The sequence below is a fragment of the Pogona vitticeps genome, chromosome 1 (genome assembly GCF_051106095.1).
Source record: "Pogona vitticeps strain Pit_001003342236 chromosome 1, PviZW2.1, whole genome shotgun sequence".
Lineage (NCBI taxonomy): Eukaryota > Metazoa > Chordata > Lepidosauria > Squamata > Agamidae > Pogona > Pogona vitticeps.
Genome location: NC_135783.1, coordinates 246,134,318 through 246,160,789, shown reverse-complemented (window position 1 = coordinate 246,160,789; position 26,472 = coordinate 246,134,318). Strand labels below are relative to the sequence as shown.

General features: G+C 40.7%; 1 protein-coding gene across 2 annotated transcripts in view; it reads right to left on the bottom strand.

Moving 5' to 3' along the window:
- ZDHHC5 (zDHHC palmitoyltransferase 5) overlaps positions 1 to 26,472 on the bottom strand; it is a 79,262-nt gene that overhangs the window by 8,513 nt on the left and 44,277 nt on the right. For both annotated transcript variants that reach the window (XM_020792352.3, XM_020792354.3), the window contains exons 3-7: positions 11,229 to 11,350; positions 8,040 to 8,197; positions 2,269 to 2,441; positions 2,024 to 2,126; positions 1,857 to 1,948 (exon numbers count right to left, since the gene is read on the bottom strand). In XM_020792352.3, the coding sequence (XP_020648011.1) occupies positions 1,857 to 1,948; positions 2,024 to 2,126; positions 2,269 to 2,441; positions 8,040 to 8,197; positions 11,229 to 11,350 (648 nt within the window). The remainder of the gene's footprint in view (positions 1 to 1,856; positions 1,949 to 2,023; positions 2,127 to 2,268; positions 2,442 to 8,039; positions 8,198 to 11,228; positions 11,351 to 26,472) is intronic.

Here is a 26,472-nt window from a genome sequence, read left to right as displayed (position 1 = left end):
AATGTCATGTTTGGTAGAAGTCGGGAACTTCTGAATGTTATTCAAATGACACCAATACAATTACTTTTCTGTAAATAAAATATTAACCCAAATTAAGTATAAGAGGTTAAACTGAGTATAGGAACAGGTCATCTTTTTTATTCTCTTCTTTTATCTGGATATGAAGTTAGGATTTTAAAACATGAATAATTCAGTGCTCTTCAGTGATACAGACAAAAACCTGCATCCTTACATCTATTTTCAAAGAAGTTGCCATATTAGTATGTCTTAGCATGTTGGCAAAAGAAAAAGGAGAACAAAAATACATATTACAACATTGTAAATATTTTGTTTCAGTGTGAGCTTTCGCATTCCTGTGTTAAGAAATCAAAGTCACTTTGTCTATCATCTGTACACTCGCTTGTGGGGATATGAATATACCAGTAAAGCATTTGTACTCCAGTATCTGAGGAAGTAAACTATGATCCACAAAAGCTCATACTGAAATAAAATTGCAAATTTTTAGAGTGCTACAATATTTTCTCTTTTTTCCCTTTCTCCCTTTTCTTTTTCTAGCATCCTTGCACTTTAGAATACTGGGCAGGAAAATCACAGAAAAGTAGTAACTCTGTAAGGCACCAGCCACAACAATTCCAAAATAGAGGAATGACCTACAAAAGGCATTGTGATGCCATGACACACATGCATTCTCTTCTTTTAGGCTTTTTTCCTATAGTCACTGCTGTAATGAAAAGTAAGATTTTTCACATGCTTACACTTGCAGGAAATTGCAAAAAGTGCGCAGCAGAGAGCACACTGAAATAATTTATGCACAGAGCATTAGTAATGCTACAGGACTGTGGCTTAAATCCAGTAGCTAATTTGTGTTATGCAAGGTTGATAACATCATGAGCTATGTTGATTTTTCAGAAACTAAGCATTTCTCATTTTCTATCAATCCCCTGCTCCCCCACCCCAAATAGCAAGGTTCTTTTGAGATCCCTTTCACTGTGGGAAAGCCACCGGGAGCCACATGACAGGGATAGGAGAAACAGCTTTCCAACAATGGAAGGGATCCCAGGGGAGTCTCAGGACCTTAGGAAGGGGGATCAGAAATTTTTGATTTCCAAAAAGCTGCTGTAGCTCATGACATCATCAGTCTTACATGGCATCAGTCACATTATTAGATTTCGGCCACTGATCTACACAGGAACAGTCATATATTGCATTTGAAAACAAAAGGTAAACCTGGAAGAAACACATTAAGTGTACATGAATGCAATATTTCAGATGACAGACCTTGGAAAGGAAACTGGGTTTAATATTTAGTGACTGGTTGCACAGTTAACCATGGAATTTTGTTCTCTCTAAATTACACAAGCAGGTTTAAGGAGCAAAAGATCATGTGAAAATGTGAGAATGCCACAGACTTAATCTGTAGCTAATGAGCTTTCCACACCACCTTAAGTAAGTGTACTTTATATAACATACAAATGGCTCTATCTAAAAAGCTAGATGTGAGAGATGTAAATATAAAAATAAGCTAGATGTGAGAGAGCTTCCAACCATCTCATGTTTTTCCAAATGTATAGTTAATTGAACTAAGCTAAGAGAAGACAACAATCCCACCTAAAGTCTGATTATACCTATTACTATGTAAAGGAAATCAAAAGCACATCAATAGAGTGCAAACAGCAAAACTTATAAAAATTAATTAATACTACTCCCACATATCTAGGTACCCACCAGCTTACCGTTTATTGCAGCTATATTAAGGCTGAACCCTGAGAACCTCCCCTAAATTTGCTCTCCTCAAATAGCAATCGAAACAGAGAAGCTCTTCCCTTTCTAAATGTCTTACTTGGGGCAAATCTTACCTGGGAGCTGGGGAGCTGCACAGAACACGACTGACATTTTTACAGCAACCATTGGTGAATGGGTTTACTCCACCCCGGAATTTGCCTGTAACCTAAAATACAAAAGGTTGGTGAGATAAATCAAAGTACCGTGAAGTGAAGTGGAAAACCACATGCAGAATCCATACCTGTTCATTAGTAGTGCGGCCCCTTGCTACCAGTACTACGTGGAATCCTGTAAGGCCAGCTACAGGAATGAAAAACAAGCCGGCCACACACATTACAGCCATACTGACAATACAGTTAAGGATTGACTCATGGATCACTAAACAATTCCTATTCATGACCACACCAGGTAGCACAATTTCAGGTGGATACTTCCATTTCTAGACAGAGTTCCCATTTTTATTAAGAAACTCCTCACAAAGGATACGTCACAGCCATGCGAATCCCAGAGAGCTCTTCCACTTGATACAGAACATATAATAAGCCAAAACCAAAAACTCCCATGATATGTGCTGTAAGTGAGAGCAGGAACAGGAAGAAATAGCGATAATTGCGTCGCCCAATGCAGTTGTTCACCCAAGGACAGTGGTGATCAAACTCCTGCCAGTGAAAATATAAAAAGCAGAGTTAAAAACTTCAGTTCTACAAAACCATGCTCCAGTCATAATGACTTCCAACTTGTTACAGCATCACCCTAAATTCTGATTTTCACTGATGGCAACATGTAACTCCTATAACAAGGATATTGACTGTGGCTAATTGGGAGACTACAGATTGTAGTAGATCAGAAAGACTGGTACCTTATACCTAACTGCCTCTTCTTCCTTTAAATAAAAGTGCTTGTAGTACACGTGTGATATACAGATGGATGCTAGAAAGAAAGAGGCCCAGAAATTGCATGTATGTGGTCCAACTTCCTGTGTAGATATTTTTGTAATAGGTAACCAGCCTCTTTCTTGTTCCTGTCCAAGGTTCTGTGTTCCCATGAGAGAGATGAAAGAAGAAATTAAATGGGTGATTCCCAACTTTCGCTGCTAATGATCAAGATGTAAATGTAAAAATAATTGGGAGGGAGGAGAGGGAAGCCCACTCCTCACTAAGAAAATTGTGATACCTGCAGGAGGAACTGCAGATCTTGATTGGGGCTGGTGGGCATTGTGCTGACATCTGTTTTTTTCAATGCGCATACACTATTTTGATCCTTCAACATTTGCCCTGGTATCTACTTTTAAAGCAAACTCTATTGGCAATGTTAACACAAAGACTCATCTAGCTATAAAAGTGCCAGTGCCACTTTTTATCTCCTTTGAAGAAGTACATCAGGGTTTTGACAGCTGCTACACTAGCATCCAAAGTGGATCTGAAGCTTTAGAAGCAGATTGCTTTGCTATGATGAAGACCCATTTGGCTGTGGAGAAGGTCCAGAGACTTTCACAGCATCCTGTTTTGGTTCAGTTTTTTGGCTTCACACAAAGTCGATGTACTTCCCTACTAAATAGTAGCTATGACGGGGATGATTATGATGTCTGGAAAGACAGAATTCTCAGACATGGCAAAGCTCAGTATACTTGCTGTAGTGTGAACTAGAGATGGGAAGGCCTGGAAAAACCCCAGAAAAACTGGGTAAAGAAACTGGCTTTTTTCAGTTTTTTTTAAAAAACTATTTTTGTTTCCCCCCCAGAAAACCTGAAAAAATCAATGGAGTGTGCAATATGTTCTTTTACAATGATAAATAATATGTCTGTGACATGATATTCAAACTATATAACATGGACCTTAATGAAAGACTTCTCAGACTTTATGTATTGAAGACTTCTGAAACTTTACGTATTTAAGTTCATACTGTGAACACATATGAATGCATGCATTTTTATACATGTTTTGAGTTGTCCTTGGAACTAATGCAAACCTCAGTTGTTTCATGTCTAAAATAGGTTTTCTAAAATGTCAATTCCTTCTTGCATGTATGTGTTTTGTTTAACATGGCTTATCTGACTCCGTTAATCTACTGGAGTAATATATGTGCTCTTAGTTAATTATTAAGATTAATTTAATTATTTTTCTCAAAAGAAATTCCAGATGATTTATAGACAGAATATGCAGAACTTGAAAAACAACAACAATATCATTTCAAGAATACAGTGGACCCTTGACTTACGGAATTAATCCGTATTGGAACGGTGACCGTAGGTCAAAAAGTCTGTAGGTCGAAGGTCCATTTCCCATAGGAATGCATTGAAAACCATTTAATCCGTTCCAGTCAAAGAAAAAAAAAATCCCAGGCTTCCAAAGCTGCACCTGCTACCCTCTGCCTTCTGTCCCCGCTGCCCTCTGCCTCCCGTCCCTGTGGGGACAGGAGGCAGAGGGCAGCGGGTGCAGCTCTGGAAGCCTGGGAAACCGAAAGCCGCTCTGTGCCCGCTGCCAGCTTTCAGGACTTCGAAAGCTGCACTCACTGCCCTATTGTCTGCCCTCTGCCTCAGGAGACAAGGCAGCCTGAGGCAGAGGGCACTGGGGACAGGAGATAAAAGGGCAGCGGGTGCAGCTTTCTAAGTCCCGAAAGCCGGCAGCAGGCATGGAGGTCAGGGCAGCTTTTGGCTTGCGGGGCTTAGAAATCTGCACCCGCTGCCCTCTGTCTCCTGTCCCGGGTGCCCTCTGCCTCCTGTGGACAGGAGGCAGAGGGCACCCGGGACAGGAGACAGAGGGCAGCAGGGGCGGCTTTGAATTTCCTGCCCTTTCCCCCCTGCTTTTCGTAGGTCGAAGCTCCGGCTGCAAGTCGAACTAAAATTTTGCTGCCAAAGCTTTTTGTACCTCGAAATTTCCGTAAGTAGGGACCTTCATAAGTCGAGGGTCCACTGTAAATTGTAGGAATAATCCATTAGTCTAGAGTGAGTTATATCCCCTTAGATGCCAGGTGTAGGGAAATGTCTTAAACTTGTGACAAAAAGATAATAATAGGGCAGGTCATCACTGAAAATGGCTGCTGACTTCTATGCCCTTTCCAGCCTCTCTTTGAGGCGGTACTATGCAAACAGTCTTTCTTTGTGATTATAAAACAGCTATGGATCTATGGTTCCCAATCTTGGGTAACCCAGGTGTTCTTCCCAGAAACTTTCACCACCAGCTGTGGTGGTCAGGGTTTCTGGGAGCTGCAGTCCAAAAACACCGGAATTACCCAAGGTTGGGAACCACTGGTCTAGACTGCTGAACGTGATATCCTAAATAATGTATATATGGTATCTTCTGATGGCAGGAGACTAATTAATAGACACAAAAGCACTACAATATGTCATGTATAGCACAGGTACAGTCTGCAGGCACACAACCAATCTGGGAAACAATGTACACCATCTTGCCTTCCATTATGGATGAAAAGTGGGATATAAATGTAAAATAAATCATGAAAAAAGAACGAACAAAAATTTTATGGACGTATGTGACTTGCTCTGTCCCCTTTCTGATCCTATGATAAGTGACATTAAAAATTAGGTAACCTGTAGCCTGACAATTGAACAAGTCCCTGAGCCTGACCTCAAAAAAATTGGACATTTCAAATTCAGTATTCATTGTTGGACAAGCACTATTAGTTACTTTAGCACTCTCCTCTTCCATGTTTTTTTTAAACTTTAAAACTTTTTTATATAGAAGCAAAAGCAAGCAAGAAAAAAGAAAGAAATACCAAACAAATAAAAAAGCCCAAAAACAAAACAAAGAGAAAATAGCTATAACATCAGTGACAGAAAATAGCATTTTAAAATGTTTTTCTTTTATTTTACACATGTAGACAATGTAAGTGAGCTATATTGGCTGTCTGTAGTTTTTCTATATACTTTTAAATTTTATTTAAAATTTATTTAAATAACTATGTTTAACCTCTTTTACATCATCTGAAGGAAAGCATGGTACAAAATGACTGAAATCCAATAGCAAAACTTACACCACATAAGGCTAATAATGTAATCACCTGCAGCAGTTTTTGTAAGTTAAAATTTTCTAACTCCATGCTTCCCGAAGGCCCCCTGGGATCCCTTTTGTCATGAAGAAACCACAGGGTGCTGCAGTCTGGGGTGGAGGACCCTTAAGTTCTAAAAATTGCTGCCACTGGCAAAATCACCTCAACAAGAGTGACTTTTTATAAAATAAAGACTTGCCCTCTTTCATCCCATGGTCCCCAACAGCTCCCCCAAGGATTCCCAAGGGAGCCTAAGGACCTTCAGAGAAAGGGGATTGGAGATTTTTAATTTATAAAAACCTGTTGTAGTTTTTTTAAAAATATCATTTTTAGTATCATTTTTAAATAATATCATCATTAGAGATGGGGACAAATATAAAAATGAATCAGTTTTTTCAATGAATATAGCCGATTTGTCAAATATTTGTCGATCTGTATTCGTCAATTTTTGAGTCTCAACGAATATGGATCGACAAATATTTACCCATTTTTATTTGTCACCATACAGAAAAAAATCTTATGGCTTTTCCATTCTGCCTACTGGCCTGCTGATCAGCTGATCGGTAGGCCAATAGACAGCCACCCACCTCCACAGCTACCCACCCCCACAGCCTACCCTCACCCCCTTTCTCTCCCTACCTTAGCCCCCCTACCCCCACCAACACCCCCTTACAGTAATTGTTGTTGCCACCGAGATCTCCATCAGGCCTCTGCAGCTATAGAAAGGGAAACTGGCTGTCCTTTGCAAAGATGGCGACTGTGGCTTCATTTCAGGTAGTGAAGCTACAGCTGCCATCTTTGCAAAGGGCAGACTGGATTCCCTTAGCCTGCATTTTTTTAAAGTAAACCCCATGAATCGACAAATAAATTTGTTATTCATCACTTCATGTGGGCAACTTCGTGCTTCGTGAGTCATCAACTTTTGACGATTCACGAAGCAAGATGACTCGCCAAAATGGTCGTCCCCATTTCTAATCATCATCCTTATGCAGTGTAAGTTCTGCTACTGGATTTTAACCATTGTGTAAATCTAAGACTTGCAAATACGCTGAAATCATGTACTCTTACTAACTATTAAAAACCTATTTTAAGGTGGGTTTAAGTTTATGTCTCAATATGGTACCATAGCTACCGTATTTGCTGGCGAACAAGACAACTTTTTTGGCCCAAAAAACATGCCTCCAAGTGGGGGGGGGTTCGTCTTGTACACTGGGTGCACTTCATTTGGGCCAGGAAGGAGCTACCGCCGCTGTTGAGTGAGTGACACGGGGCCGTGCTGGCCAGGGAGGAAGGCAGGCGGGCAGGCAGGCAGTTGGTCCGGATGGAGGGAGGGAAGCAGAGCTGGCCATGCCTGAGTGGCCAGAGCCCGCCGCGTCCGCGCCACTAAGCCAACTGCGCGCTCGCTCGCCCGCCACCCACCGCTTCCCCTCTTCCTCCTCCTCCCACTGCCCACCCAGCCGCTTCCCCTCTTCCTCGCTCTCTTGCTGCTGAGCCAGCTGCGCGCGCGTGCTTGCCCGCCACCCACCCACTTCCCCTCTTCCTCCTCCTCCCGCCGCCTGCCCAGCCTCTTCTCTTTCTCACCCTCCTCCCCGCCGGCCATGAACTTCCAGGGTGGGCCCGGGCAGAGCCCCGGGCAGCCAGCGCTGCAGCAGAGCCGTCCACTCTATATTTTGAGTGGAAATGTTGGGGGGTCGTCTTATACGGCCAGTCGTCTTGTACGCTGGCAAATACGGTATATATACCAGGCTTTCAAAATTTAAAACTATGCAATTTTCCAACTTTTTCTTACTACTCTCTAAGCAATCATCAGCTGGAGACTGACTGTTGTTGTCATTCTACCTCATGAACAGGCTAAGTGTGTTGCAAGGGATGAATTTTTGGAAGGTATTTTTGCAGCCCCAAAGTGCTCCCCAGAAATATGTATGTCTATTTTATACCAAAAAAATCAATAATATAAAAAAATGTTAATTTTTTTTAAAAAATGCCTATTTTGCCTATACAAGGCCTGAGGAGCAGTAAATTTCTCCTCCTCCAAACCCAAAAGAATCCCATTCAGGTACTTTCTGTTTAATTTTTCTTTTATGGTAATTTTTGGGAACTTCTAGGCCCCATATGGCCATGGGAGACAGGGGATTTGAATTTGGTCCCCAAGCCCTCACACACGGCTCATCTCATTTAGTTCCTCTCAGATTATTTATAGAGCCAGTGCTGGTATGGCATATATAATTTGACATGTATAACATTCTTACCTCTACACAGTTGTCGCAGACACTGCAATGAGAGCAACGTGGGGGGCGGTAGAAGCGGCATGTTGCACACCATTTCATGCGCACCTGAATACCTTTTATTTCCACAGTCTTATATAGTGGGGCTCGGAAGTCATCTTCTTTATCTTCATCTTCTTCAGCTGAAAGAAAAAGCCAATAAAGTATGACAAAGCAAGCTCAAATACACTACTTCCTGATTTCACAAATGCACAGAGCTTGCTATTTGCATTTGTCAATGTTCTAGTGAGATTTCCTTCTGTTCTTCTGAGCTGGTGGAGGGGGAGGCATTGTATGGGACCCTGAGAAAACTCTGAAAGCAGCAATATGTTATAGTGCTTTCCGAGCCTCTCTGAAGCTTAAGAGGATAAAGTAAAGAACAGGTTACTTACCTGTAACTGTGGTTCTTTGAGTGGCCTTCTGTGAATTCACACACATGGGTCCCTCTGCACCTGCCAGACAATCTTTGGGAATGTTCCAGAGCTTCAACGGCCTTTATCCACCTCCCTAGTATGAATGCTCCACTCAACAGTTTGTCCTCAGTTCCCTCGACCTGCCACAGGTCCCAAAATGATGACCCAACATAACAGCGAGTAGGTTGAATAGGTTGGGTGAAGTTACAGATGACCACCTGAATAACCACAGCTACAAGTATGCAACCTGTCTTCCTTCTTCATGGTCAGATATTTACCAGGCCTTGATGGGATCACATTATCCGTGAAGGATCAGGTTTGCAGCTTCGGGGCACTCTTGGACCCAGCTCTCCACAGAAACATAAATACCGTTTCCCTGAAAATAAGATCTAACCCGAAAATAAGCCCTAGTATGATTTTTCAGGATGCTCGTAATATAAGCCCTACCCAAAAATTAAGTCCCAGTTAAGTGAAACCCCACTCTCCACCATTACGCAGCAACTAGAACATGACATGACTGTATCTGAATAAATGTAGATTGTTATACATGAAAAAAATAAAACATCCCCTGAAAATAAGCCCTAATGCATTTCTGGAGCAAAAATTAATATAAGACCCTGTCTTATTTTTGGGGAAACATGGTATCTGCTGTGGCCAACAGTGCCTTTTATCAACCTCATTTGATTGCCCAGATGTACCACTACCTAGATAATAAACAACAGAAGTTCATGTACTGATCATCTCTAAAATAAGAGTACTGCAACACTTTCTATGTAGGGCTACCTTTGAAGCCCATACAGATAAAAAATGCAGTGGCTAGACTGGTTACAAGTACCAGCAGATATTAACGAATACAGTATCCCCAATCTTGGCATGCCTTTTTTCGCTTCCTGTTATTTTCCATTATCAATTTAAGGTGCTAGTCATAACCTATAAATTCCTTACAGTTTAGGGCCTTGATATTTTGTGGAACACATTTCCCACAAAACAGTTACCCATCTCATCTGCTCCTTGCAGTCCTTGGTGTTAAGAACAGAAATACCCGAGGAATCCAAAACAACCAGCACTAGGAACTGAGCTTTTTTGGTCATGGCCCCTTTACTCTGAAATAAGCTTCCTACAGAGGTTTGATATGTGCCATCCTTCTCAGTTTTAGGAACCTAATTAAAACAAAATTATATAAAACTGCCTTCTTCCATTGGTGACTATTGACTTCAGATGCTCAAAGGGTTTTAATTCGTACATTTCTATTTAAAGGCAGGTTCGTTGTTTTAGCTAGCGACAAGGTTTATTGTGCTTTATTGTATTTTTATAGTATTTATTACACTGTGTTTTTATTGTATAATTTTATTGTATGTTATGGACTACCGTGTTTTCCCGAAAATAAGACAGGGTCTTATATTAATTTTTGCTCCAAAATGCATTAGGGCTTATTTTCAGGGGATTTTTTTCATGTACAACAATCTACATTTATGCAAATACTGTCATGTCATCTTCTTCCGGTTGCTGCACAATAGTGGAGAGTGAGGTTTCACTTAACTGGGGCTAGTTTTGGGGCAGGGCTTATATTACAAGCATCCTGAAAAATCATACTAGGGCTTATTTTCAGGGTAGGTCTTATTTTTGGGGAAACAGGGTACTCTGAGAGTGGTAACACTAATTCGGAGATATAGAAGTGGATATAATAAGCAAACAAATACATGTATTTTTTGTTCCAACACTAATACTCTCAGTGTAGGAGAGAGTCCTCTCACCATTTTCTATATAAAATGAGATTGTCTGAAATTTTTTCAGCCTTCAATGTTGAGCTATGTTCCTTACAGTGAAGAGTATCTATTCTGTTGTTCAAGCTCTCTTCTGTTTTTATCCTATCAGTACTGATGTTATTAATATTACTATAATTCTCTTTCAATGTTGAGGATCAGGATTAAGCTCATTGTGGTGGTGGGAATGATGAGCCACCATGTTTATGTGAGCGAGATTTTATTATTTTGTAGATATGAAAAAGAAAGCAAAAAGAGAGAGATGAAGGTAAGTAAACAAACTATTTACAGATCTTAAAGAATTGATATTGAAGAATAATTGCTCTGGAACTTTCTCAAGGTTCTGCCTCAGTGGTGGTTAAGAGGGAACTGAGGAGCAACTATTAGGTGAAGGGTGTGTACTAGGAAGATGGAGTAAAGCTCTGGAATATTCCCAAACAGTGTCTGCACAGCAACAGAGGAACCCATGCTGGTGACTCAGAGAAACCACAAAGACGCCCTTGCTCAACCTGAAGCTGTGGATGAAGGTGGGGCTTTATCCCCAAGTTTGCACTAGAGTCTTATGAGTATTCCAGTAACAGCCTTCACCAAGTTGGGTCTTTTTGTATAACATCATATCCTACCAGCAGCATTTAGCAGGGGCAATGGTCAAGGATGATGGAGTCTGCAATCCAAAATCCAAGGAACTCAACTCAGATAAGGCTGTTTCTGAGGATATCAAAAGGATTTTCCAAGTTTTCATTTTCCAGTGGCTAAGTGACATTCAAGGACTCTGACCGTCAGTTTACAACTTACATAATGTAAGTTTACTGTACTGCAGTGGCCAAGTGTACATTTTATAAACTGCATTTAATCTTTGTTAACACCTCTTCATTTCTGATCACCAGGATCCTGAAATATTATGCACTGGGTCTGGAAAACTAAAATACGTATTCCCAAATAAAAAAGGTCATCGTCGGTGCATTGCAAAATTCTTCCTGGGCAGGAGCACCTCTCACCTCGAGGAAATATGCCTGGATCCATGAAGGTGGCCATACTGAAGTTGGCCAACACAAAAAGAAAGACCACAGCATTGTAAATGGGTATAATGGGGGAGATATAGAAGCTGAGCCCTGGGCACCTGCAAATAAACAAAAAACAAAGAAAAGATAAGACACCACAGACATAGTAGCCTTTTAGCTATAATCACTACATTTTGTTTCAGCATAAAATAAAAGCTTTCAGACCTTTTCATCTAAACAAAGCTGGAAGATTACAAGTGCACACTATTTTTTTGTTTTTAATTAGCATCTCCAGTATAGTGTTGTGGATAGAATACAGTGGGGTCTCGACTTACGAACGGCTCGACATACGAATGTTTCGACTTACGAACCGCTCTCATAGGAATATACGGACTCGACTTACGAACTTAGATTCGAGTTACGAACTCTTCCCCCCCCCCTTTTTTTAAAGCTAAGTCATCTTAGGTTAAAAGGAAAAAAGAAAAAATATCCCCCTCTAGTGGCAGAAGGCGGAATAGCAGCTTCCCATTAGTTTCTATGGACGAAAAGAGCAGGTACGGATTAAATGGTTTTCAATGCATTCCTATGGGAAATGCAGATTCGACTTAAGAACTTTTCGACCTGAGAACTGCCTTCCAATACGGATTAAGTTCTTAAGTCGAGACCCCACTGTAATGGCTCAGGACTCATACCTAGGTTCAAATGGTAAAACTCCTCCTTAAATATACCTTGGAAATCCTGCAAGGTCACTTTAAGTCTGATGCAACTTGACAGCACATAAGGCAAAAGCAAAACCTCTCCACATACCCAGACCTGGATTGCTAGAATGTTCAAAAACAGAGGTCTGGATTGCATATGGACCAGCATATTGGCTAGTACAAACCAGTCACCCTTCCTGAGAATAGGAGTGCTTAAACAAATCTTTGATAGGTGACTGGTTTAACGGTTTTTCTGAACCTTATGGGAGCTAGAATGGTAGTATGCCTCTCTTTTAACTAGTAAGAGAAAGAAGTCACAGTATATTTTAGGGTTGCTGCTATGTCTTGTTGAGTGTGAAACAAACTAGAGCACCGATTCAAGCTGGGTTCAGGTATCACAAATTTACCATGCCCAAAAGTTCTGTCATTTGCTTACACAATCTAATTTGAAGCAAGCATCTATGGAGTAAGAAGAGCCAGTTATCTCATGTTGGACAACAGACCCCGAACAAGGTAAGTACTATCTTTAAAGAAATACTATCTAATATGGAAAGGACAAACTAATATTGACATCTGTTTTGGGATGCACATGTTTCTTTTGGTCTTTGGAAAGATAGTCCAATAATTTATATGTAGTCTTAGACTCAAGTTCACACTCTCACTAAAAATTGTTGGTACTGATCCAAACACAAACAGGAACTCATTAGCTCTGTTGATTTATTGCCCTACCAAACCAAATTCAATTTGACTTAAACATCTCCAATGTGCTACCCCAAATACCTGGTTTCAAAAACAAAAAGTGAAGTTATTCTAAAGTTAGCTTAATTGGATAATAAATATATGCATTATCTCCCAGAAAAAATATTTTCTAATCTGGAACAAGAAGATTACAGACTACTTGAAGATCAACTCCTCCAAACTGCCTCACTGTTCCTATACTATTCTTTTGAAACTCTGTAACTCTAACTCTGTACAGACAAAATAGAAAAGGTCTCCTTTACTTTTGAATGTAACATACAAGCAGTAATTTCTCACTTATAGCTGCAGATTTTTAAAATTATGATGCTAGCAAGGCAAAAAGACTGAAATCTCTTCTGCTGTATGTTAACACTGGCAATGCCACCACCTTTTCAGAGATGAGCATAGTAAAAAAAAGGTTTTCAATCCCAATTGCATCAAAAGAAATTGATTAAGAGCTCTCACAAAATGCTGTTTACATCTTCACTGCAGGCACAAGGGATGTATCTTATTGAAGCCTAAATAAATATTTGACGTTAATAGCCACTCCAGTCATCCAGAACCTATTAACAACCCAGTTACATTAACATCCATACCCAAACTCATTCTTGACACTGGTATAATAAATTTTAACAGATGTCAGTGTGCTCCTCCCACATTTATGCAAGTTCATTTTTTGTGCTGCATGGCTAAAGCAAGTGAAATCCAATTTGGGAAATTCAGGCTCAGATTTTACCTCAGCTGTGAACTTATCTGATAGCCTTAGTAAACAACTCCTCTGAACTTCACTTACCAATCAGGTAAGAATACTATTAACTGGTTCACAGTTTACAGAGCTACTGCAAGGATTACCATAATAATGCTTAGAAAGTGCTTTGAACTCCTTCAAAAATGAGAATAAAATATAATTTTTACTCTTCTATCCACCAGGACCTTCAACATGCTGTATAATTCAAAGCAAACAATAAAAATTCATGACAATAGCAAAACATAATCATAGACTGAACTTTCCTTCAGACAAACCAAAGAACAACTATAATTCATAGAAGCCCTTGCAAAACAGTACAGTTCTTACTGTCTCTGTGAACCAAACTATTTAGGGGGTTTCAAAATTGGGGTGCTGTTACAGTAAAAGTCCTACTACATACCACCAAACTAGTGTTTCTCAGTAGTACATAAGACACACAACAGAGCTCAGATAAATACAGCAAATTATGGGCAAGCTCATATGGGGTGGGACATTAATAGTGCTCTTGGATTTTTCCCCAATACTCTAAATCAGGGGTCCCCAACCTTTTTCACCCCGCGGGCCGGCTGGGGAATGTGGGGCACATCCCACGCTCGTGCGCATGAGCGCATGCATGCGCAAATGGTGGCGTGGTGCTTGTGCAATTGGCAGGGTGGCACTCACGTGGGTGTGCTCATGTGCAAACGATGGCAAGGTGTTCATACGGGTGCGCTAGAGCGTGCGTATGCACAAATCAGCTTTCAAGGGTGAGTGTGTGCAGGGAGGCGGGAGGTCTGTCTCCACGTCCCGGTCCAGCTCAGGCCACAGACTGGCACCAGGCTGCGGACTGGGGGTTGGGGACCTCTGGTCTAAATAAAAGAGTGATCTGACTTAGCATGTTTGACTTAATTAGAAACACAGTTTGAATATTATATTGAGACAAATTCAAAATTTTATACAAATTATTTTTATTAGAATGTTTACAACATATATTTTCTTATTTTCTTTGTTTATAAACATAAAGAGAAACATCACTCTTTATTCTTGTATTGTTAGCATACTCCTAGATATAATATTAACGTAATACTACAGTGACACATGCCTTAGTTACATCATGTTTGGATTATTGTAATGCGCTCTATGTGGGGCTGCCTTTGAAGAAAGTTCGGAAACTTCAGCTGGTGCAAAACTCTGCAGTCAGACTACTGACTGGGGCCAGCTACAGGGAGCATATAACACACCTGTTACAAGAACTGCACTGGCTAGCAATCCATTTCCAGGCCCAATTCAAATTGCTAGTCATCACCTATAAAGCCCTATACAGCTTGGGTCCAGGCTACCTGAAGGACCATATCTCCATATATGCACCTTCTCGGTGATTAAGATCAGCAGAGGAAACCCTCCTCTCGGTCCCATTACTAGCACAAGCACAGCTGATGGGGACACAGGAGAGGGCCTTCTCTGTGGCAGTTCCTAGGCTATGGAATGTTCTCCCTTGGGAGATCAGGATGGCCCCCTCCCTGTTATCCCTCCAAAAAGAGCTAAAGACCCATCTCTTCAGGCAGGCTTTTAACAATTGCAACTGAATCCCTAAACACAATTTCAGCAAATAATTTTATTTTTTTTCCATGTTTTAATCTTTTAAATCATTTTAAAATCATATATTGCTTAATTTATCTTTTAAGTAAAGGTAAAGGTTCCCCTTGACATTTAGTCCAGTCATGACCGACTCTAGGGCGCGGTGCTCATCCCTGTTTCCAAGCCATAGAGCCAGCGTTTGTCCAAAGACAATCTTCCTGGTCACGTGGCCAGCGCGACTAGACACGGAACGCCGTTACCTTCCCACCAAGGTGGTACCTATTTATCTACTTGCATTTGCATACTTTCGAACTGCTAAGTTGGCAGGAGCTGGGACAAGTGACGGGAGCTCACTCCATCGCATGGATTCGATCTTATGACTGCAGGTCTTCTGACCTTGCAGCACAAAGGGTTCTGCGGTTTAACCCGCACCACCACCATGTCCCTCAATTTATCTTTTAATATTTAACTAATTGTGTTTTTAAATTGTGTGAATTTTAATGTTATGAGCTGCTTTTGGGTCCTTTGTTGGGAGAAACATGGCACATAAATAAAAATAATAATGATAATATTTACATATGCCTCCTTCCTTCCTTCCTTCAGAGGTTTCACTATAATAATGCAACATCCTAAGACCCCCCCATCTCCACTTACATATTATGATTTTGAGGACCTGTGAGGTGTAGTAGATGAAGTGTCAGACTAAGATTCAGGAGACTTAGATTCAAATTCCAGCTCTGCCATGGAAATTCACTAGAACTTAGCAATATGAACATCTCACATACCTTGGAAGCCCTCTTAGTGTTACTATAAGGAAACTGACTGCATATAACAATGATTTTATTTTATATCTTGTTTAAGTCAGTACAATATATTTTGTTTATAAGTCAGTAAAATATATGTGGACTCTTACACATAGTTTCTGAGCATAATCGTACAAAAAAGAATATACAGTGGTGCCTCGCACAGCGAGGGTTAATCCGTTCCGGATTAACCCTCGCTGTGTGAAACATCGCTCAACGGAAAGTAAAAAGCCATTGGAACGCATTAAACAGCGTTTAATGCGTTCCAATTCGGCCGAATACTCACCGTTGTGCGATGTTCCTGGATGGCCGGCAGCCATTTTCGCGCCCTCCCCTCGCTGAACGAGGGCGCGAAAACGCTGCGCGCGGCCATCCGAGACCGTGGATCAGCTGTTAGGTGGGTCCAAAATGGCCGCCGGAACAGCCGAAATGGCCGGGCGCAGCGTTTTCGGGCCCTTGGTAAGCGACAGGAGGGCGCAAAAACGCTGCGCGCGGCCATTTCGGCTGTTCTGTGATTTTCCCCCTATCTACGTAGGTGCCGATTTGCGATCGCAAAAACGGCATCGTTGCGTGGATTCGTCGCTCTACAGAGCGACCGTTGCGCGAGGCACCACTGTATTACAGTGGACCCTTGACTTACAGACGGCCTGACTTACAGACTTTTTGAGTTACAGACTTCTCTGGCCGCAAAATTTAGGTTTGACTTGCAGACTGAGATTTGACTTACAGACCAGAAAAAAAACCAAAATGGAACAAAAACGGCCTGTTACAGGATTAATCGGTTTTCAATGCACTGTAGGTCAATGGAGACTTGACTTACAGACTTTTTGACTTGAGAACCGCCTTCCAATACGGATTAAGTTCTCAAGTCAAGACCCCACTGTAAAAATTTGAATCTGCCAAATTTGGCAAATATTGCATGGGTACCTGTGTATAAATGTTATGAACCATTTTTGAATGAAACTTTTCTACAGAAATAGTAAGCATTAGATATTTGTCTATTAATTTTTTACATTTATATTAGCTTTTACCACTGGTATTTATGGCTTACCAGTATCTCTCTGGTGAATGAGAAAGTATTACCTAAAATATTTACTTGCCTGAACAATTCATGATGTGTATATGAACCCTACAAGCCTGGGAGTTTTGATAAACTAAAAGCGTCTGCAACCCAGCTTGTCAAGGAGCAAGATACAGCAAGAAAGAGAAACAAGTCTAGCTTGTCTGACTGGAAGGTCCTTGTGAAGAACCACATCCCACATAAAACCTGCAGTAAAACTATGCTGAGGGAAGGAAGGGGACAGCAACAGTTAGCTTACAACCAAAAGTGATAAACTCTAAAATGTATACATGTTGCAGTATGTGTAATCAAATTAGAACCAACTTACAGTAACCCTAATAGTGCTTTTGATGTAAGTGAAATATTTAAAGAGTCGTTTTACTAGTACCCCCACCCCATTGAGTTTCCATTGCCAAGCAGATATTTGAACCTAAGTCTCCTAAGTCTTGGCCCATCATTCTATTACACCACACTGGGCACCACCTAAAATGTTTATCTGCTAGATTTAAACTATTAACAGAACTGCATTTAGACAGATTGGGGCAAAGATACACAGAATAGCACTTTGTTGTTGTTTAGTCGTTAAGTCGTGTCCAACTCTTCGTGACTCAATGGACCAGAGCATGCCACGCCCTCCTGTCTTCCACTGCCTCCTGGAGTTGTATCAAATTCATGATGGTAGCTTTGGTGACACAGTCCAAAAAATCTTGTCCTCTGTCGTCCCCTTCTCTTGCCTTCACACTATCCCAAAATCAGGGTCTTTTCCAGGGAGTCTTCTCATGAGATGGCCAAAGTATTGGAGCCTCAGCTTCAGGATCTGTCCCTCCAGTGAGCACTCAGGGTTGATATCTTTCAACATGGATAGGTTTGTTCTCCTTGCAGTCCAGGGGACTCTCAAGACTCTCCCCCAGCACCACAATTCAAAAGCATCAATTCTTCAGCAGTCAGCTTTTTATGGTCCAGCTCCTACTTCCATACATTGCGACTGGAAAAACCATAGCTTTGACTATACGGACCTTTGTTGGCAAGGTGATGTCTCTGCTTTTTAAGATGCTGTCTAGGTTTGTCATCAGTTTCTTCTAAAGAAGCAGTTGTCTTTTAATTTTGTGTCTGTCACCATCTGCAGTGATCAGGGAGCCCAAGAAAGTAAAATCTGTTACTGCCTCCATATCTTCCCCTTCTATTTGTCACAAGGTGATGGGACCAGTAGCCATGATCTTAGTTTTTTGATGTTGAGCTTCATACCATTTTTGCACTCTCCTCTTTCACCCTCATTACAAGGTTCCTTAATTTCTCCTCACTTTCTGTTATCAGAGTGGTATCATCTGCATATCTGAGGTTGTTGGTATTTCTTCTGGCAGTCTTATTTCTGGCTTGGGATTAATCCAGTTCTGCCTTTCACATGATGTATTCTGCATCTAAGTTAAATAAGCAGGGAGACAATATACAGCCTTGTCGTACTCCTGTCCCAATTTTGAACCAATCAGCTGTTCCATATCCAGTTATAACTGTTGCTTCCTGTCCCACATATAGATTTCTCAGGAGATAGATAAGGTGGCCGGGCACTCCCATTTCTTTAAGAACTTGCCATAGTTTGTTGTAGTTGATGCAGTCAAAGGCTTTTGCGTAATCAATGAAGCAGTGAAGCAGAAGTAGATGTTTTTCTGGAACTCTCTAGCTTTCTCCATAATCCAGTGCATGTTAGCAATTTGGTCTCTAGTTCCTCTGCCCCTTCGAAATCCAACCTGTACTTCTGGGAGTACACACTGCTGAAGCCTACCTTGTAGGATTTTGAGCATAACTTTGCTAGCGTGTAAAATGAGTGCAACTGTATGGTAGTTGGAGCATTCTTTGGGACTGCCCTTCTTTGAGATTGGGATGTAGACTGATCTTTTCCAATCCTCTGACCACTGCTGTGTTTTCCAAACTTGCTGGCATATTGAGTGTAGTACCTTAACAGTGTTGTCTTTTAAGATTTTAAATAGTTCAACTGGAATGCCATCACCTCCATTGGCCTTGTTGTTAGCCATGCTTTCTAAGGTCCACTTGACTTCACTCTCTAGGATATCTGGCTCAAGGTCAGCAACCACACTATCTGGGTTGTCTGGGACATCCAGATCTTTCTGGGATGGTTTTTGTTGATGCCTCCTGTACAATGTTACAAACGTCCATCCATAGTTCTTCAGGCACTCTGTCCACCAAATCGAGTTCCTTAAATCTGTTCTTCACTTCCACTGTGTATTCATAAGGGATTTGGTTTAGATTACACCTGAGTAGCCCAGTGGTTTCTCCGACTTTCTTCAGTTTAAGCTTGAGTTTTGCTATAAGAAGCTGATGATCAGAGCCACAATCGGCTCCAGGTCTTGTTTTTGCTTACTGTATAGAGCTTCTCCATGTTTGGCTGCAGAGAATATAATCAACCTGATTTTGATATTGTCCAACTGGTGATGTCCATGTATAGACTTGCCTCTTGTGTTAGAATAGCACTACTACCCAACAAAACAATGTAATTAACCTAGAGTTCAAGATGATATGAATGTAGATTCAGCCTCAGTATATAACTCCTTCATGAATTCAGACTTGTTACTGAAGATACAGTACAAATGTTCTTCCAACCTGATACAAAATGGAAGAGAAATAAGCAGCATTTGCACTTTTAAGGCAAATATTTCAGACACTTCTCGTTTTTCAATTGTTCCTTTCACATATTCCCACTCACTCTGGAAACGCAGACCTATGAAACACCGTAATTTTTCACCCTTTTAATGTATACTTCTATGTATGAATTGGAACATGTGAGTACAAAAACATTTGCAACTGCAACAATTTTCTATGAGAAGGGTTACATTTTCTGAGAGAACTGCAAGGGTGCCAATAGTTTTGGCCATGACTATATATGTATATATACAGTCATGACCATGACTCTGTCTGTGTATGAATGAATTGGAATATATATCATGTTGCATATACAATGGTGCCTCGCTTAACGGGCGTCCCATTTAACAACGAATCCGCACAGCGACAAATTTTTTGCGATCGTTTTTATGATCGCATTGCGATGTTTCTAATGGGGAAAAATCGCTTTGCGATTATCGGTAAGCTGTTTCACTTACTGATTTTCGCATATCGATGATTTCCCAACAGCTGATTGGCAGTTCCAAAATGGCCACCGGTTAAAAAAAAATGGCTGCCCGCTGTGTTTTCGCCCGGATTCCTCGCTTACCGGGCAGTGAAAATGGCAGCCGTATGGAGGATTTACGCATAAAGGTGAGTTTTTTTGCCCATAGGAATGCATTAAACGGGTTTTAAGGCATTCCTATGGGCTTTTTATTTTCGCATAGTGATGAATCCGTATAGTGATGATTTTTGCTGCACGGATTATCGTCGATATGCGGGGCACCACTGTATATATAAGGAAAAAATCCTCACTTAGTGGAGACAACATACAGCTCCAGCTTCCAACCTCATTTGGAAGCTGGAGGTGCTCCTCCAAACACTATTCAGTATTCCCTTTATCAACCATCCCAAGACTGCATCCCAAGACTGCCCAGCTGGAACTAATGGGGCATTCATCCATCTGAGTACATTTCTCTGTGTATGGAAGCATGCAATCCAGCTAGGTCATGAGATTATCAGATATAATTTGTATTGGACCTTTTTCCAGTTAAGAGCCATGTATAGAAATATATAAAATGATAGCTGTTAAAATCCTTGTATGCCAAACTTACAGTGCTGTGTAAAATTTAGCATGCTCCTTCTGATATATAGTGGTGCCTTGACTTACAAACTTAATCTGTATTGGAACAGTGGCCGTAAGCCAAAACGTTCGTAAATCAAAGCCCCATTTCCTATAGGAATGCATTTAAAACCAATTAATCTGTTCCAGCTGTTTTTTGTCCTTATGTCAAGGCACGGTTCGTATGTCAAAGCATTCGTTCCCATAGGAACGAATGCAAAGCTGGTTAATCTGTACTCTACCACTAGGAGAGACATTTTTTCTTTTGTCTTCTGACCTACGATGAACTTAGGTCAAAAAAAGGGCAGGAAAGGGTTTTTTTCCGTTCCTAAGTCATTTTTCTGTCTCAAGATCTCTGCAAACACTGGAACTTCCCAACTCTTTGGTTTCTAATCCTGGTGACATCAACATAAGAGTTTTCTTACTAAAACAAGTTGCGTGCAGGTTATCATCATTAAACAAGCGATGGTTACCTATAAAGATCACAATGTACTGAGATGCAAACATTTCATGAAACAAGTACAGCTCAACCAGACTTTAGGTTTACAGTGCAATGTGCAAAGCTAGCAACCAAATTCATCACACATAGTTCTCCTCAGAAGGTTTCATTTTACTGTTACAAACCATTTTCCATAGTATGCCCATATCAATTTTTATTTTAACTTCCGTATTCACCTTTTAAAAATATATTCAAACTTCTGATTCATCCAGTTTGACAATACATTGTGTTGTTCATTTCATTTTTTATTTTGTATTAGTATAAGTAGCAGAAGCTGAAATATGACCAACTGTTATAGCTTGCACACTGTGGCTAGATTTCAAAGAATGTACAAGCACCTAAATCTTAAAACATTTTGCTCAGTTTCATTCTAGAATGCATACATGAACCTAATCTATACCCATTTCTAGCCTTCCCAATACATCCACAAAATACACAGAGGAAAAACAGAAGAAATGTCTTACAGGTATTAGACAAATCCCCTATTTAATGAACAGTTCATACAGGACCAATCAAATGCCCATAGGAAGCCCACAAACAGAACAAAGGTACAACAGTTATGCTCCCTTTTTCTTTTCAGACAACTCATATACAGAGGTATATTTTTCTAGTACTGGCAAAAATATAGTACATATCTATCAAGAGGGGTAGTCACTGAACCCAGTCCTCTGTAAATTTGTCCAACCCCCTTTTGAAGTTCTGTATATTCAAGCTGGCAGCCATTTTTACTTGCAACAGAAGCAAATTCCTCTTTAATCATTTACCACATGAAGTACTTTTTTTCTGTATACTTCTCAACTTCAGTGGATGACCCAATGTTTTAGTATTATGACAAGAAAACTTTCTTCCCACCCATAGTTTGCATATCATGCATCATTTTCCTCAGCTCTATCATAACACCACCACCACCCTTTAAAGGTAATAGCTTCAAATTTTGTAACCTTCCTTCCTAAAAGGTTGCTCCGTCCAATCCCTGTGACGTTTGCCCCTTGTGGCCCCTGTTTGTCTGCTCAAAAACAGAGAGCTCACGAAGGCAAACAAAAAACAAACAAACACCTTTTCACATGCTGCCACCAGTTGATTTCTTTATCAACGTACTTTACTTATCACTGTCTTTTGAATAAAACAGATTTATTGATTATAGATGTTTATATAATAATTCATAAGTATTTACTTCAGGTTCAACTAGCATCCATCTTCTATTTAAATCTCACAGGTTACTATTCACTCCTCAGACTAATCACTCCCCAGATTCCCAAACTATCTCTCTCCCCCTTCAAACTCAGATCCAGACTGTAAACTAAACTCCTCCTCACTGGTTCCGCCTTTTAACATCTCTAGTGGCCCCACCTCTCAACCACGTCAGCATAAAACATGTATAATGCATGACTTATTTAACATAATAAGGATGAACTCCACAGCCCCTTTTAAATATTTTTTTCTGGTTCTAAAGCAAGTACAGTGGTGCCTCGCATAGCGACGTTAATCCGTTCCGGATTAATCGTCGCTATGTGGAAACATAGCTAAACGGAACGGAAAAACCCATAGGAACGCATTAAACTTTGTTTAATGAGTTCCTATGGGGCCCAAACTCACCGTTCAGCGAAGATCCTCCATAGTGCCGCCATTTTCGCGCCCTCGGTAAGCGAGGAAACAGCACGAAAATGGTTGCGGCGGCCATTTTGGAACCGGCAATCAGCTGTTTAAAAAACATCACAATGCGAAGATCGGTAAGTGAAACACTTACCGATCATCGCAATGCGATGTTTTGCCCATTAAAACATCGCAATGAGATCGTATTAGTGATCTAAAAAATAGATTGCTATGCGGATTCATCGAGGCTGGGCTGGATTGTACATCAGTCTCTGAGTGGCCTGTGCTAGGCTAGCTATTGATGCTGGAGCCTGTGCCGATGTCAAGGTTTGTTCATCCCTGTCAAATGTCGAGACAAGTCCCTCTCTTGATGATTCCTCCAAGATCGGTGATGGAATCATAGTCTGTGGTGGTTCAAGAGTAGTTGGATTTAGATGTTTTCTTTGGTTTCTTTGATTCGATTTTATCTCTTTTCTTTTTCATAGGATCTTCTGAATGGGTTTGAGTTGTAGGTGTGGAGCTCGAGCTCGATTCTGAAGTTTTATGCACTTCTTTCTGTCTGTCTGGTACTGGTGTCTGGCTCAACATCGAGCCATCTGCTTGAGATGGTTCCTTAGCTGTTGGAGAGGCTATAACTTCCATCACTGGATTGAGCAATCGCTCCCAAAGGTAAGACCTGAGGCATTGTAATCTTAATTTGAGTGCTGATTTTGTCAGTTTTTTGTTGTTGCTCTCCCAAACAAAATAAGCATTTATTGTGCCCGTCAGTAAGCAGTATTTTATTTTGGCAGACAACGCACTTAAACGGTCCCAGAGGAGCCATAAAAATGGGAGAGAAAGGGAAGCAAGTGAAGGGGGAAAGGGAGGGTAGAAAAAACGTGGGAAGATAGAAATTGTTGAATGAGGGTAAAAAAACAACAGGCTAATCACCGGGGGAAGTAAATAATAATAATAATAAAGCTCTGATTCTATAATAATCAAGATGAAAAATCGGGCAAATTCTATTAGAATACTTGCTTTTTTGCTCTAGCTGTTCCTAAACGTCCTACCAACACGGCGGAAAAAAGGAACTGAGGGGACGTTTGGAGAGCGGAGCATGTGCTCCACAGGAGGGATGTCTCATTGTCAATTTTTTTTAAGCTTTAGAAACTTTCGAAACATCCTGCGCAGGCGCAGAACAACCCATATGTCTGCATTCACAGAGGCCACGAAGAAGAAGCCAATTTTAATAATCTCAGAACAATGGTGAATAAGGTCCCACGGCAAGAGATCCTAACAAGAAAAGGAGTCCAAGAAGGATGGGAGTTTCTGAAAAAAGAAATTCTAAAAGCACAACTACAAACAATTCCAATGAGAAAAAAAAGGTGGGAGGTAACACGTCAAGGGTAATTTCCACGCTGAGGCAGAACCAGGCCTGTGATAATCAGCAGCCATGTTGGACAGGTGGGCAAAGTGCTGAGTCACACAAAATGTGTATTGTAATATGAAGTAGTGTCTGGGTGATATAATGTCCATACTGATTGGCTATATGTAAATATGCATGTGTATAAATTTGTGGACATGTGGAGAAGATGTTGGATCTCTTGTGAGGAATGTTATGCTGTCATGCTGCAGTTTGGACTGCTAGAACTTCTGTATATACTTGTAAATATATGTGGTGTTGGGAAGAAGCTGCCTGTGTGTGTGTTATTCCACTGGACTTCCCGGACTGGCACAAAAGGTCTGCTAAATGCTGCAGATTTGCACCAACACAGCAAAAGAGGCCAGTGTGGCTTCACAAAAATCTCAGGGATGACCTGAAAACAAAGCAAAAAAAAAAAATGTATCGGAGGTGGAAAGAAGGCCAGGCCACCAAGGAAGAGAACAGAGAAGTAGCAAGGAAATGCAGGGATGGCATTAGGAGAGTAAAAACTGAGATTAACTACAGACGCTAAAAGCAATACAAAGCATTCTTTGGGTATGTATGAAGCAAAAGAAAAAGAAAAGAAACAGTGGTGCAGCTACTGAATGGAAATGTAAAAATGATAAGAGACGACAAAGAAAAGGCAGGAGTGCTCAATTCCTATTTTAGTTCAGTCTTTTCCCACAGGACAGATTATGAATCTCCAGACAAATGTGAAGTGGAGGGGACAGGATTAGACAAAGAATACTTTGCCACCTTGAAAAAGTTAAAACTCCAGGGCCGGATGAACTGCATCTGAGAGTGCTGAAGTAATTGGCTGAAGAACTCTCAGAACTGCTCTTTTCTTGAAATCATGGGAAACAGGTGAGGTGCCAGATGATTGGACAAGGGCTAATATTGTCCCTATCTTCAAAAAGGGCGAAAAAGAGGAACCTGGGAACTTCAGGTCAGTCAGCCTTACATCAATCTCAGGGAAAATTCTGGAACAAATTATAAAATGGTCACTATGGTAGCACCTAGAAAACAATGCAGTAATAACTGGAAGCCAACACGGATTTGTCAAGAACAAATCCTGCCAGACTTATCTGATGTCATTTTTTGATCAGATAACCCTCCCTGATAGACAGAGGGAATGCTGTAGACATAATATATCTTGACTTTAACACAGCTTTTGACAAAATGCCCCATGATGTCCTGATCAGCAAGATAACTAGGTGTGGGCTGGACAGATTAAGTGTCAGGTGGATACACAATTGGTTAAAGAATTGTACTCAAGACGGTTATGATTCATGGCTCCTTCTCCAACTGGGAGGCGATAAGAAGTGGGGTACCCCAAGGCTCAGTCCTGGGGCCAATGCTATTCAACATTTTTATTAATGACTTGGATGAGGCAGTGTATGACCAGATAGGTGGGGTATAAATGGAATGAATGAATGAATGAATGAATGAATGAATGAATGAATGAATGAATGAATGAATGAATGAATGAATGAATGAATGAATGAATGTAGGGAATGCTTGTCAGATTTGTGGATGACACAAAATTGTGTGGAACAGCTAATACTGGAAGACATAAACAAAATTCAAAATGGTCCTGATAGCCTGGAGCACCAGGCGAAAAATAAGAGAACAAAATTTAACAGAGATAAGAGCAAAGTACTTGGAAAAATACCTGTAAACCAAATGCACAGTTATAAGATGGGGAATACCTAGCTCAGAAATACTACAAGCGAGAAATATCTTGGAATTCTCACAGATCAAAACCTGAACATGAACCAACAGTGTGATGTGGCTACAAAAAAGGCAAATTCTATTTTTGGTTGTATTAAGAGAAGTATAGCTTCCAAATCCCAAGAGGTGCTAGTTCCCCTCTATTCAGTACTGGTTAGGTCTCACCTTGATTATTGTGTCCAGTTTGTTTTTTTTGTTTTTTTGTTTGTTGGTTGGTTGATTGATTGAGTGATTGATTGATTGCATTTATATGCCGCCCATCTAGACATAGTCTACTCTGGGCGGCTCACAACATATAAGATAAAAACAATTTAAAATATACACAGTTTTACATTAAAAAAAAGATATAAAATATAATATCGTAAATTTACAATTTTAACAATTAATTTAAAGCAAACAGTCCCAAGATGGCAAGAATCAAAAGAAGAGAAATAAGAATGACTTAATTGACTGAAGGGAAGGCCTGCATGAATAGCCAAGTTTTCAGCTGGCTTTTGAAAATGCCCAGCGAGGGTGTCAGACGAATTTCGGTAGGAAGGGTGTTCCACAGCCAAGGGGCCACCGCCGAGAAGGCCCTATTTCTTGTTTTTTCCTTCCAGGCCTCCCTTGGCGTCAGACCCCTCAGCCATCCCTGCTGGCTGTGTTGGGTGATTCGGGTAGATCTGGGTGGGAGAAG